This window comes from Carcharodon carcharias, chromosome 2, assembly GCF_017639515.1.
Source record: "Carcharodon carcharias isolate sCarCar2 chromosome 2, sCarCar2.pri, whole genome shotgun sequence".
NCBI classification, from domain to species: domain Eukaryota; kingdom Metazoa; phylum Chordata; class Chondrichthyes; order Lamniformes; family Lamnidae; genus Carcharodon; species Carcharodon carcharias.
In genome coordinates this window covers 20,264,049-20,278,747 of record NC_054468.1, presented here as the reverse complement: position 1 = coordinate 20,278,747, position 14,699 = coordinate 20,264,049, and the positions used below count along the sequence as shown (strand labels likewise).

At 43.9% G+C, this 14,699-nt stretch overlaps 1 protein-coding gene across 1 annotated transcript; it reads left to right on the top strand.

Annotated features, from left to right (window-relative positions):
- The first annotated feature begins 968 nt into the window (after positions 1-968).
- Positions 969-14,584, top strand: LOC121272991 (transmembrane 4 L6 family member 4-like). Its single transcript, XM_041179921.1, has 5 exons — positions 969-1,145; positions 2,125-2,214; positions 6,759-6,898; positions 11,102-11,295; positions 13,972-14,584. Exons 1-5 carry the CDS (start codon positions 969-971, stop codon positions 13,974-13,976), a joined length of 606 nt encoding a protein of 201 aa, XP_041035855.1. The 3' UTR covers positions 13,977-14,584.
- Positions 14,585-14,699: the final 115 nt, after the last annotated feature.

The window sequence follows — 14,699 nt, the reverse complement described above, 5'->3', positions numbered from 1 at the left end:
TGACCTGGAAAGCCATTCAGTTGTATCAAACTGTTACGGAGAAAAGCACTGTGAGTGTACCTACACCATATGCAGAGTGACAGTTCAAGAAGGTGGCTCACCACTGGCTTCTCAAGGGCAATTAGGGATGGGCAATAAATGCTGGTCCTGCCAGCGATGTTTACAATCCAAGAATGAATAAACAAAATCAAACATTGGGGAATGAAGGTCATCATGGCCAATTGTGGTCTGCGCAAAATTTTATCCAATTTTATTAAGGTCGAAGAATATTGTCCCTTCCCCAAAATTTGGCAATATCAAAGGAAGCTTATTGACACTGAATGCACTCCCTTACTCTGTTACCTCGCGTGTTAAACTCATACAAATGTTGATTCATTAGCCTACCACAACAGATAATTGGAATGTAAAAATATGATTTTTAACTCAATACCATTAGATTGCTCCCCCATCCATCCCCCCATCACAATGTTAAATAAAATTATGAAACTTTTTTCACACTCAAGTAGCAGAGTGGGGAAGTGAGGGAGATAAAACTAAAATCCCAAGCAAAAATCTTTTATCAAGTAGGAGCACGCACTGAGCTGTTACTTGCTCATTGCAGGTTTACCTCATGAACCCTGAGTGTAACACTGCTCACTGGTGAATTATTAACAGGACAAGATAGTTGTCATGGTAAGTGAGGATTTTTTGAGTCCACCTCTCTCCCCCCAACCCCACGTAACCAGGGCAATATCTGACCAAACGTAATACCATCAGTATCTCATCTGGGGCGGCTACATATATATATATATAAACTCCGCCAAGATTCAGCCACCGTGTCACTGTCACCAACGCTTCATCGAGACGGAAAGAAGGGATTTCCCCCCAGTTTTGAATTTTTTTTTTGTTCATTATCCTCCCGCTCGGAGAGGCAGACCGGAGGGTGAAATTAACACCGGTGCTGAAACTGAACCATCCCAGTTATCGCCATGTGCTACGGAAAATGTGCGAGATGCATTGGCATCACACTCATCCCTCTGGCTCTTGCCAGCATTATTTTGAATACGCTGCTTTTCTTCCCGAATGGAGAAACGGGATACAATACTCCAGAGAAACTGGCAGAGACCGTCTGGTGTTTCAGTGGGATTTTAGGATCTGGACTGCTGGTAAATCACTTTAAAAATTTGTCAATTTTTGTTGGGGAGGGGTGAGGTGGGTGCTCATTCAGGTTAAAACAACAAACAGGAAAACTAGGATAACCTCGTTCTTTTAAACTTCAAAATTTTTAGTGGGTCGATTATTTTGAAGACGGGTGGCAGCAATTCATCGCTGTTCAAATAAAATTGCCTCTACGACGTTGTAGCTCATTTTTTTTTTCTAACAAAGTTATAAAAACGCAAGCTTTAAAATTACTCCGCGTGATAGGAGCATAAGAAATAGGAACAGGAGTAGACCATTCGGCCCCTCGAACCTGCTGTGCCATTCAATAAGATCATGGCTGATCTTCTTGCGTTTGGATTTCGACATTGGCATCTAACCCCGATAACCTTTGATTCCCTGGCCTAACAGGGAATCCACCTACCACTGCCTTAAAAATATTCAACGACCCCCCCCCCCACCCCGCCCCCCACCCTCACCACCTTCCGAGGCAGTGATATTAGAGTGTGCCGAGATGCTTAACGGGATTCGATCTGTGATTCGCCATTAGTTCTCGCTAAAATATGGGCCAGGGTTTTGCGGCTCCTCCCGCCCGCCGAACTGAATGGAGGTTTAAATGGCTCGCACCCCCCCCACCCCCCTCCCCCCACCCCCACACCCTCACACCCGCCGGGGGAGGGTGGACAAGCCACAGTGGGACACAAATTTCCGCAGATGAACTTTTGAAGCTTTGGTACAAGGTCGCTCAAGCTTTCCTGTTTGTTGGTTTAACCTGGACTAGCAACCACCCCAATTAAAGTCAGGAACAAAATCATTTTATACAGTGAACGCTGGATAGTAATGTCGATCTTGTAAAGCATATTTCTGATTGCACTAGCACAATTCCTCCATTCATTGTTAATCCCCCATTATCAAGCATTATCGCATCGTTCAAGTGCGCAGACATTTTATTTGACTGACCTAATATTTGTCTTGAAATGACGGCAGATGGTGTTCCCAGTCCTGGTGTTTATGGGCATGGAAAATAATGACTGCTGTGGGTGTTGTGGAAACGAAAGCTGCGGGAAACGATTTGCGGTAAGCATTGCAGAAACCGGCAGGATTTCTCCCACCTTTCTTTTTTAACAAGAGCCTTCCCCTGTGAAGAAACGGTGGGATTGTGGGGAGGTGGGGGGGTGGGGGGGGGCAGGGTGTGGGGGGGTAAAAAGCTGTGACAGTATCCTTTGAGCCTCACCCTTCTGTTTGCAATGAGGCAGGCAAATTTGTAATAGGGGTCCATCTAAAGCTTGGACCCTAATCATATCATTCGAGGGGAAGATTTGCTCCGCTTCTTGACTTGTCATGAACATAAAAGTTTCTCGATGACCCTGGTCCATCTAGTTCTCCTTCTACCATGCAGTTTGCACGATACAATGATAACAGAGTTGCCCACTCATAGGGCAGGTGAGGAGGGTGGGCCCGGGAGCATCCGGGAAAGGGTCCACTGCCCGCGATTGGCCCCCCCCCGACCGTGATTTCATACTGGCTGGCCAATTAACAACCAGCCAGCATGAAAGGCGCATTAAGAAGCTCAGAGCTGCTGGGGTGTGAACGGGAGGAGCACCAGCAGAAAAGTCTGTGCATGCCGGGGGGTGGGGAGTGCACAGTGAAAGCTTCCTGAAGGCAGGGAGCTGCCTCAGGGAGCTGAACAATTTTACATTCAAAAATAAAGATTTTTAAAATCACTCACACATTTACATGAACAGAATAAAAATTGCATCAAAAATATTTTTGCTTTATTTAGTTAACATTGGAAACCTCATGTTATGGGTTATAGGAGGCAGATGGCAAATTGGAGTAGAGACCCAACCGTAAGGTTGGACGGGCAATGAAAGGTAGCTTTCAATTAATTGATTAAGAGGCCTCTTCACTGTCGGCGGGAGCACTGCCAACTCTCGCGCAGGCCCGCTGACTGAAATATCGCGCGACTGCGTGATGACATCGAGACGCTTGCCCGAGGTCATCGCGCACTATTTTAAGCCCAATTGGGTTGGGCGCATGCCCACCTGCCGGAGGTAAAATCCTGCCCATAATGCCTATCAATAGCAGTTCAGAGAAGGTTCAGTGGACTCATTTTTGGGATGAGGGGCTTATTTTATGAAGAAAGGTTGAACAGGTTGGTTGGAGTTGAGTTGAAGAATGATAGGTGATCCTATTGAAACATGTGAGAGCCTGAGGGAGTTTGATTGGGTAGATACCGGAGGATAATTCCACTTGTGAGAGAGACTAGAACCATTAAGAATAAGTAGTCTAGCATTAAGATGGAGATGAGGAGATTTTATTTCTCTCGGGGGCCATTAGTATTGCCACTGGGGCCATTGGAATTCCCTTCCCCAGAAAGCAGTGGAGCCTGGGTCATTGAATTTATTCAAGGCTGAGTTAGACAGATTTTTGATAGGCAAGGGAATCAAGGATTATGGGAGGCAGATGGCAAATTGGAGTGGAGACACAACCAGATCATATATGATCTTACTGAATGATGGAGCAGGCTCGAAGGACTGAATGACCTACTCCTGCTCCTAAGTCCTATGCTCTTATCTTCCTGTCAATCCATGCCAATTAGTATGCAAGAGACACAGAAATGATTCCAGGAAATCCCCCAGTGGCGGAGAGCTGTGGGAACCACAGACCTAAAGTCATCTGTTCCTTCCAAGAGTTCTACACTTACAAATTTCTAATTCAAACAGATCCCAAAGTGGTGTCTTCTGATAGAAATCTATCTAATTTGCACTCCATTAAATCATGTTAACTGCTGCCACTATCTCTCTAGAGAGCCTGTTCCATAGGTTGACCTCTTGTTCACTGAAATGTTGGGAGGAATTTTATAGCCCCATTGTGGGGGCTGTAAAATGCAGTGAGCCTTTCAAAAATCCATTGACTTCGGCGGGACTGGAAAATCCCGCCGGTGGGAGGGGCTGTAAAATGCCACCCATTGTTTTTGCAGAACTATAAATTCCTTCTGCTTTAAGCACAGGCCATGTCATCTTTCTACTCTTCTGAACACAATGAAATTCTTTAGTTTTTTTTCCCCCCCAAATCCTGTTAAGATTTCAGTGACTCTCACTGGGATTATGATACATTTTAACAACAATAGGCATCCACCCAGTATCGCATCCAACTGGCCATTCCGATGTGAGTCTGGATAACCAAGTATTGTCAGGGAATTTAACCATGGAAAGCATCACTGTTCCAGGCTGATTTTTCCCTATCTAACCTGGGGATATTGAGGTCTTTTCTGCTGACCCACTAAGGCCAGCGAATGCAGCACAGCCCCGGAATCAAATCGCTATTATTCTGGTTTATATGGTTCTGTATTACACCGTGAGCTGCATTTATTCAATTAGTGATCATTGGAGCTTTAAGTCATTCCTAAAGTCAGAGCACTCTGGACTCTTAAATAACTCTTTCAAAGAGCTGGCATGTACATGAGGGGCAGAATGGTCTCTTTCTGTGCCGTAATGTTCCATGATTCCATTGAGATTTTATTCCCTTTGAATGTGCATATATTCTGGTCCAACCCACCCCTCTCTCTCAGCGAGAAATATTGGAGAAGGTTTTCAACTTGCTGACCGGGTATAGAACTGGAGTTGCAGAACAGCTGCCCTTCAGAGAAACTGCACGCTTTTCATTCCCATTTAAACTCAATTATTCGTGATCTCCGATTTCGAACTCTTAGTTTGAAGTTTTGCAGAACAAATGCTTCCCCTCCCTGATTCCCCATTCCCCCCACCCAATTCTCCGTTATCAATCTTATTGGATGTTAAGCCATGACCTTGCGTTCAGTGTGGACTCCCAATGCCCAAAGGTCTCTTTTTGGCTCTAAATCTCCCCGGCTAATCTGGATCTTAACTCCATTTACCCTCCTTGGCTCTGTAACACTTAATGTTCTTGCCTCAGTTTTGAAATTTCTGTTGATCCCAAGCCCCGATAGTATTTTGGGGGGCAGAGTTCCAGATTTCCCCTAGCCTGTATGTGAAGAAATGCTCCCTGGCATCAACCCTATTGCCTAGCTTTAGTTTTAAGGTTGGGTTCCTTTGTTCTGGTTCCCCTACCAAAGGTATAGACTTTCTTTATCTACCCTATCAAATTCTCTAGTCATCACCTTTTAGATCGTTCATTAATCTTCTATATCCATGGATCAGTTTCTTTATCTAAGTTGAGAATAGTTAAACTTTCTTGTATTTAGAGCCATAGATGTCTACAGCAAATAAGGAACCCATTCGATCCATTGCATCTGTACTCATTCTTTGCTATAGAAATCTAAAATTAACTCCGCCACCCCTCTTTCTCTTTCTCTCTCTACTAATGGACCTGTATCTTTCCTATTTCAAGTGCTGGTGCCTATTTTGTCTTGAATAATGCAATAATCTCTGCCTCAGCCATTTCCTGCAGCATAACATTTGAACAAGGCGAGCTGAAACAGAATTCTATTTAACTATTTTGATCTTAAGTCTTTCCAACTGGAATGACCCTGTGTTGGATCTTATTATATTTGCAGTCAGAGCACATATCACAATTTAAGGCACACACTCTCCCCAATGAGTTTCCATCAATTAAGATAAAATGGCAGAAAATCGTGGTGGTAAAGTCCTGAACCCCATTACTAACGTGGAGGAGGAGAGACTACAGGGAAGTCTGGCAAAGCTGGAGTCATGGACGCCTTGCCAACCTTAACAGCAGAGCCTTATTTGGATAACTTTGGGCTGAAACCTGTCCAATAGGCGTCAAAATTGGCTGCATGGCCAATGGGAAAGAATGCTAAGAAGTGGCAAGAGACCACAGCTGAAAACCCGTGAGAATAGCTGGGGGCTGCAAGATTTGGGCTAGGGACAGAGAGCATTTGAATGAATGGGGTCATCAATGAGAATAGGGTGAGGCTGAAGGCTTCCTTGTGAAGCCTGACAGGGAGGACTCCTGCTTCTCCTGGTCCACATGGAGTGCTAAAAAGAGATGATCTTCTACTGATCTTAGGCACTCAGCACCTCCCACCTCAGATACGCTGCCAGGTAGCCAATGCTGGGGGTCTCCCCTTACAAACGTTTAAGTTTAAGTTAGGTCCCTCATCAATGGCCTGATTAGAATAGTGCTCGCTCCCACCTCCAGACCCTGTCTTGTCCATTGCTTGGGTTTAAAATCAAGGCCCATGAACCTGATACGTGATCCTGGAACACAAAATTTTGGACCCTGACTGGAAATAACACTCTTCATTTAATGGTGCAGACAGACAGAAGCTAATATTTACCAGAGTTAATAGACAGAATTAACAAAGCAAATCAATGGCTGGGCCAAAGTGTCCAAACTGGGCTCTTAGTTTAGCGTCAACCTTTGACAATACTTCCTTGTTTCAAACTTTATAACGAGAAACAATGCAAAAATCAGCCTCATTTCCAAGATATAAATTTGAAGCAATAAAATATGGTTTATTCCTTAAGGACCATGATTGTCTATTTGGTAGGTAAAGGAAATCTGAGATGGAAGGTTATAGAGAGATCACTGTTTGATCTGATGCAGCCTTGTTTTCTTCAAGCTTAATGTTTGTTCACATCGTATTTTAACTAATTCGTTGTTTTGTCTTTGCTTAGAATTTCTCCTCGATAATCTTTGCTGGGATAGGTGTGGCAGGAGCTGCCTACTGTTTCATCGTTTCGGCAGTGGGTCTCAATCAAGGACCAAAATGTATCACAAAGAGCGACAGAAATTACACCTACCCCTTTGCTGATGGGTAAGAAACATCACTCATTCAGACTCTCTCCGAAATGCCATTATTATATCAGCTCATTGAAATTCTAATTCTTCCAAAGCTTCTAAGGATACCGTGTTAGTGACTCTTGTCCAAAGATGCAGTGATGTAAACTATTACTTAGACCTGGGGCTAGCCTCTGAACTGCATTTATGATCTTATTTTAATCACTTTTTCATTCAACTATCCAGCCATTGAGCACATGTGACAATTTCAAGATGCATTAGGGATCTTAACATCACTTTATACAGCAGGTGGTAACTGTGCGTGAAATCACATGCATAAGTTATGAAAAGTCAGAATTTTGTTGAGAAATGCATTGAGGATGCAGTTTCTATTGCTTTGCGCCAACCTTTTCATGGATTCAGGCCTTTAAAAATGGTGGGCGGAACCCGAATACGAAGACCCATCCCCATTTTTTGCAGGTCCTATGTTTGCCGCTAAGGGTAAGGGAATGAGGAGTGAATCACATAGGTGGAAATCCCAAACTCAGAAGGGCCATTTGAAATTAGTGCTGAGTTCAAACAGATCCTATTTTGGCCCTTCCAAGGGCCTTAACCTGCAGTGTCGGAGTCAATAATTTATGAAGGAGGCATAAGTGTTCATGAAGGGCAGATAATGTCTGTTTAAATGCCATGATCTGAAGTTATTTAAATCCTCTACCCTTTAAAAAGGCAAGAAAACAGGCTTCAGCTGTCAAAAACACTGGAATGCTGGAGTGCATTAATTGACAGAGCAAGTGGTGTAGCTTAGGAAGGAAAAAATAACCATTTGTTCCTGCAGTTCCAATAGACTTCATTGGTGTCATTTCCCAATGGCTAGTATAACAGCTGAGGCCATTATGAATGCTTGGCTAAATTTCAAAAGCTCCAAAACCACTTATTTCAACAAGGAGGCTGAATTCACATTTTGATTTGCAGATTTAAGAGGCTATTAAACAATTAGCTGTCTATGATGTGGTTAGTGAATAGAAATAAGTTTGTTTTTTATAACAGATTGACCAGCTGACGGGATTTAAAATCTTTGAATGTGTTTCATGAATGAGAATTTTTTTAGTATCAAATGTGTATGAGTGAGAGTTTCTTAGATTATTAGAGTTTTTTCATCTTCACATGGCTCCTGAGATCTGCCCATCATGGGTACTGGGTGAGCGGCCATGGAGGTGGCATGGAGGTATGAGGGAGCATGGAGGTGGCATGAGGTAAGAGGTGGCATGGGGTACATGAGAGGACATGAGTTGGGTGGGGAGGTGAGGGTTAGAGAGCCTGACACCCTTTTATAAAACTGGGCTGAAGTCTCAAAGAACCAAGTAGGGCCTTCTAACCAGCTAACCTTGGCCTCACCTGCCCCTGTGGCCACCTCCAGACTGCCTCCGGAGGCAGCAGGCCCAACTCGATCACTCCCCCACCTCAGAGCAAAAATCGTGTGGACAGGGGTTGTTTCCATGGAGATGGGTCTGCCAGGTCAGAAGATTTCTTGACTCGATCTTCCTGCCTCCGTGGTGAAAATCTGGCCCTTGGTGTCAGTAAATAGTTCTAGGAGCCCAACCTGCCAAATTGAATACAACTCCCTTTAGGGGTGATCATGTTGTATGAATGATTATTCCAAACCCTTCTTTTTGCCCCACTTAAATTTTAATTTGCTCTCATCTTTTGGATCTCACAAAGAATATGCAAAGGGGAACATTGTTCTCATATCTGGGGAGTGTCTTCTAGCAGTTGTCTACACATTCCTGAACAGGGACCTGTTATCTACATTGCTGTGACCCAATTAGGGACCATCAACATTAACTACCTCCCACCCCTGACTACTGCCCCACCCCCCCGACTACCCTCCCAAATCCCCCCCGACTACCCCCCCAACTCCCCAACTATCCCCTGACCTCCCCCGAACTACTGCCCTCAGCTCCCTAACGACTGCCCCCACACCCCTCCTGACCTCCTTAAGTAACCACACCCCATCTACCCTCCTGACCACCTGACTACCCACATTCCCCATCGACATTCCCGACCCCTAAACCCTGACTCTTTTTTATATCAGTTCATAGGATATGGACCTTGCTGGGTGGGCCAGCATTTATTGCCCATCCCTAATTGCCCTTGAGAAGGTGGTGGTGAGCTGCCTTCTTGAACTGCTGCAGTCTGTGTGGTGTAGGTACACCCACAGAGCTGTTAGGACGGGAGTTCCAGGATTTTGACCCAGCAACACTGAAAGAACGGCAATATATTTCCAAGTCAGGATGGTGAATGACTTGGAGGGGAACTTCCAGGTGGTGGTGTTCCCATTTATTTGCTGCCCTTGTCCTCCTAGATGGTGGTGGTTGTCAGTTTGGAAGGTGCTGTCGAAGGAGCCTTGCTGAGTTCCTGCAGTACATCTTGTAGATACTGCACACTGTTGCGTCAGTGGTGGAGGGAGTGAATGTTTGTGGATGTGGTACCAATCAAGTGGGCTGCTTTGTCATGGACGGTGTCAAGCTTCTTGCGTGTTGTTGGAGCTGCACTCATCCAGGCAAGTGGAGAGTATTCCACCACACTGCTGACATGTGCCTTGAAAATGGTGGATGGGCTTTGGGGAGTCAGGAGGTGGGTTATCTGTCACATAATTCCTAGCCTCTGACCTGCCCTTGTAGCCACAGTATTTATATCGCTAGTCCAGTTCAGTTTCTGGTCAATGGTAATTCCCAGGATGTTGATTGTGGGGGATTCAGTGATGGTAATACCATTGAACATTAAGGGGCAATGGTTGGATTCTCTCTTGTTGGAGATGGTCATTTCCTGACACTTGTGTGGCACAAATGTTATTTGCCCTTGGCCAACCAGCTTCAGCTGCTTCATAAAAGACCTTCCTTCCTTCAGAAGTGGGGATGTTCGCTGATGATTGCACAATGTTCAGCACCATTTGTGACAGCTCAGATACTGAAGCAGTCCATATCCAAATGCAGCAAGACCTGGGCAATATCCAAGCTTGGGCTGAGAAGTGGCAAGTAACATTCGCGCCACACAAGTGCCAGGCAATGACCATCTCCAACAAGAGAACATCTAACCCTTGACATTAAATGTCATTACCGTCACTGAATCCCCCACTATCAACATCCTGGGACTTACCATTGACCAGAAACTGAACTGGACTAGCCATATAAATACTGTGGCTACAAGAGTAGGTCAGAGACAAGGAATCCTGCAACGAGTAACTCATCTCCTGATTCCTCAAAGCTTGTCCACCATCTACAAGGCACAAGTCAGGAGTGTGATAGAATGTTCCCTGCTTGCCTAGATGAATGCAGCTCCAACAACATACAAGAAGATTGACAGAATCCAGGACAGAGCAGCCCGTTTGATTGGCACCACATCCACAAACATTCACTCCCTCCACCACTGATGCACAGTGGCAGCAGTGTGTACCATCTACAAGATGCACTGCAGGAACCAAGCCTCCTTACGCAGTACCTTCCGACCCATGACCATTACCATCTAGAAGGACAAGGGCAGCAGACACATGGGAACAGCACCACCTAGAAGTTCCCTTCCAAGCCAGTCACCATCCTGAATTGGAAGTATGTTGCTGTTCCTTCACTGTCGCTGCATCAAAAGTATGGAACTCCCTTCCTAACTGCCCTGTGGGTGTACCTACACCACATGGACTCGAGCAGTTCAAGGTGACTCACCACCACCTTTTTCAAGGGCAATTAGGGATGGGTAATCCCACGAATTAATTTTAAAAAATGAGTGCAAGACAAAACGCTTTGACAGCATGTCTGTTTATTCAGTAATACTGATGTTCTGTACTGCCAAGCGACAATTCATTACTTGTCCCTCTCTCTCAATCATTGTTTCTTGAACTGCTGAGTGCATTCCAGCATTTTCAGAGTGTCTTTTGTCCAGATTTAAGATAACTGGCAAAAGAACCAAAGTTCAGGGTTGGGGACGTGTGGGTGTAGAGGAGATGAGGAGAATATTCTTTATGGAGCAAGTTGCTGATGCACTGCCTAAAAGGGAAGAGGATTCAATAGAAACTCTTAAAAGGATATTGAATCTATCATTGAAAAGGAAAAAATTGCAATGAGGCAAAACTAATTGGATAACCCCTTCAAAGAGACTTGATGGGCCGAATGACCTCCTTCCATGCGACAGTAAATGAGTTTGTTGACTTGTTTTCAGTCTTGGTGTTTTGTTTTTTCTTTGGCAGCGATTACCTGGGAAACCACGACATATGGGATACCTGTATTGAACCTTCCAATATAGTCTCCTGGCACGTCACATTGTTCTCTCTCCTGTTGGTGATAAGTGGAGTTCAGCTCGTTCTTTGTGCCATTCAAGCTATCAATGGGCTGATTGGGTTTATCTGTGGAGAATGCAGCTGCTGTTCATGCTGCAGTTCAGGTAACCTATAACATTACTTTATCTTACATAAGCCAACCAGTTCTTTTTCCCAAACCAATTTATAGGTGGTAATAAAACAGCTAAAGCACTGAATATAAATGTGTTTATGAGGCAAAGATACTAAAATAAATCCTTATCTGCCTTCCCTTCAGGGAGGATCTGACCCAGTTGTGCTAGAAACAGTCAGATTGCAATCATACCGTGTGCAGACAGGTTTATTATTCATTAACACATTCCCATGTCCACTACTACAAGAGTTTAACCTGCTTGAAATGAAGAGGTTTCTTTTCTTCTTTCATGGAATGTAGCACCACCGACAAGGCCAGCATATGTTGCCCATCCCTAATTGCCCTTGAACCGAAAAGCTTGCTAGGCAATTTCAGAGGACAGTTAAGAGTCAACCACGTTACTGTGGGTCTGAAGTCAAACGTAGGCCAGGCCAGGTCACTAAAAGACATTCGTGAGCCAGATGGGTTTTTACAACAATCGACGATAGTTGTCATGGTCACCATTACTGAGGCTAGCTTTATATTCCAGATTTATTCATTGAATTTAAATTCTGCCATCTGCTATGGTGGGATTTTAACTCATGTCCCCAGAGCATTAGCCTAGGCCTCTGGATTATTAGTCCTGTGACATTAACACTATGCCACCATCTTCCCTCCGCCAAAGTTAATGCTATCATTAAAATAATGAGTAAGTTCAGACAAGCAGGTTAACATGTTATTGATGGTGGAACAAAAGGCACACGTACTTGGCCTAGATTGGCACATTGCATATGGCGGCAGATGCAGAGCACTGGGTTAGACTTCGTGGTTTGGTGCAGTTTGGTTAATTCCCATGCATTCATGCAGAATATCGGTGGCTCGGTGTGTATTAGGTAGTCTATCCATGGTTCATGTATCCATGATCCACCATCGGTTAACATTTCCTCGCTTCAAAAGGAAGTGTTCGGACAAGGTTGGCTTAATTTCTTATCAACTGGCAGTGTGCGTACAATTTTTACCCATTGAAGAGGAACTCTGCAGAGGTGAAAGGCCTCTTTTTAAAAATGACATCAAAATACTTTTCACTCCATCCTACTCAAGCCTTCCCTCAAAATGTGCTACATTCTGACAAGTACGCATGGTAGCATCCTACATCCAGGCCTCTGCCTTGGCCACCCTGTACCTGACTATTCAGATGTGCACAAATTTGCTTGGGCATTCAGCCAAACTTTCACCAGAGGTTCTGGTGAGAAACTGGCAGAAGCCCCAGTGAAATTGCAAAAAAATGGAAAGACTTGCATTTATATAGTGCCTTTTCTGAAGTTGAGGGAATAGTACACTCAGTCACTTGATAGTACAGAAGTTGAATATTGCTGAAAAGAGAGACATGTTGCTGAAGATTTTCGTCTTGCCCGAAGGACAAATGCAAGAATGCCAAATTTCAAATGATCACAACAATTTGTACTACTTGAGAAAAGGGTGCTGATTGTTTGGCAAGTCTACTCTGGTTGGCTGAGGCATTGTCATGGAGAAAGCAATGGGGAATCACCCAGGAGCTTGAGTAGTCTATAGGTCCCCATTGCAATGCCTCAGCCAATCAGAATCAATGTACCAACTAATCAGCAGTGAAGTACATTTTTTGTTGGTAAATAACGTTCAAAGTGCTATGAATGAAAGGGTTTTAAGATAGTTAACAAAAGAACCAGAGGGTAAATAAGGAGAATTATTTTACATTATGAGTTTTATGATCTGGAGTTCAATGCCTTAAAGAATGGTGAAGCCAGATTCAGTAGTAACTTTCAAAAAGGAATTGGATATAAATTTGAAAATGAGAAAAAGCTGCAAGGCTATGGGAAAAGAACAGGTTAGTGGAAGCAATTTGGATAGCTCTTTCATAGAGCTGGCCTCATTCTGTGCTATATCATTCCACTAATTTTACATGATGTAGTACCAAACATTTGCATCACAAAACATTAAATTGAGCAGAAACGTGTTGTGTTAATAAATGGTGGCAACCAATTTAATCTGATCGTGATTAACTGTTACAATACCTCCAACATAAAAATAAAGCAGGTAGAATGTCCTCAACTTCCACCAATTTTCCAATGGATCTGGTGTGCTCTGTCGTATCCCCACTTCACTTCCCCTCGCCCACCTTTCCCAGTGGGTGAATCCAGTTGTTGAAAACGTGCCTGCCAAAAAGTTGCAGATGTGTCCGATTTAAATTCAAATGTAGCCTCTGTATTTTCTGCTGCTCTGAATAGACGTTGAGTCTAAGGGGTCGAAGATTGTCTCAGGCAGTAGGACTAAGCGGGGCATAATCACATCAACTTCCCCCATTATATATCGGCCCGACATACAAGTGTATTGAAGAAAATGGGGGGTGAAAATCGAGCGGGGAGTCTAACAGGTATCTGACTGGATGCTGAATGTTTTGAGCCAGCGTCCAACATGAGTTTTCACTGTTATGGCTCTCCATTGGGCGCCGGTATTCAGCATTGTGAAGTCGGCAGGGAGAAGTGGGGCTCCGAGCAAAGGACAGCTTGTGCTCATGACCTCCAAGTCCCACTTCTCCGGAGATGCAGTGCCCTCATCCCATCCCAATCCTTTAGATATCAATATCGCAGATACCCATAAACTGTCTTGTCTTGAAGATGTTCCTCTTATTCTTCCATCTCTTTCTCTCTAGCCTAACAGTGCTGCAATGTGAAGCAGATTGTTCAACACCAGCACTAGACGACCAATAATTGAGGCTAAGCAGCTGCAGGAAACTTTCTTCTGACTCTTTTTGCCACATGAACACGCAACACTTCTGAATAGAAACACGCATGGATTTCATTTTATTCCCTGAAAATAATCTGCTGAGCCCAGAATGTGGAAGCAAGCCTACTGGATTCGTGTGACATTCCCCGGGCAATGATGTTAAGAGAGGCGTTAACCAGTTTAGTTTAAACTAGTTTTAAAATAGAGAAATCTCATACAATTTTGTGCTAACACACATTCCTGGGTCGCTAGAGCAAACGTTGATCTTACTTTAACTCAGGAGGACCCTGCTAACAAAAATGTATGTGTAAAAACATGTGTGTAAAATGTATTTCTTCCATGAGTTGACTTATTAATATATGGCTCTGGGTTTGAGCTTTCAGCTCACTACCTTGGGTGTAGAATAGGCTTTGTGTAATGTCTGCCCTGTATAGAAAGTTTCCAGATTATTCCTTTCCATTGATTTAAATGGATAGAAGCTCAGGTGGTTTATGTAACAGGTTATCTGATGCAATGTCAGTTTAACCTGCCTCCAGTCAAATCCAACTATTTCTTTCCAAATGGCACAAATTTCAACTTCTGCTTAAATGCTGGGGGTAGCCAAAAGATGATGGAAAATATCATTTATAATGGGTTTTTTCCTGTTGTTGTCGT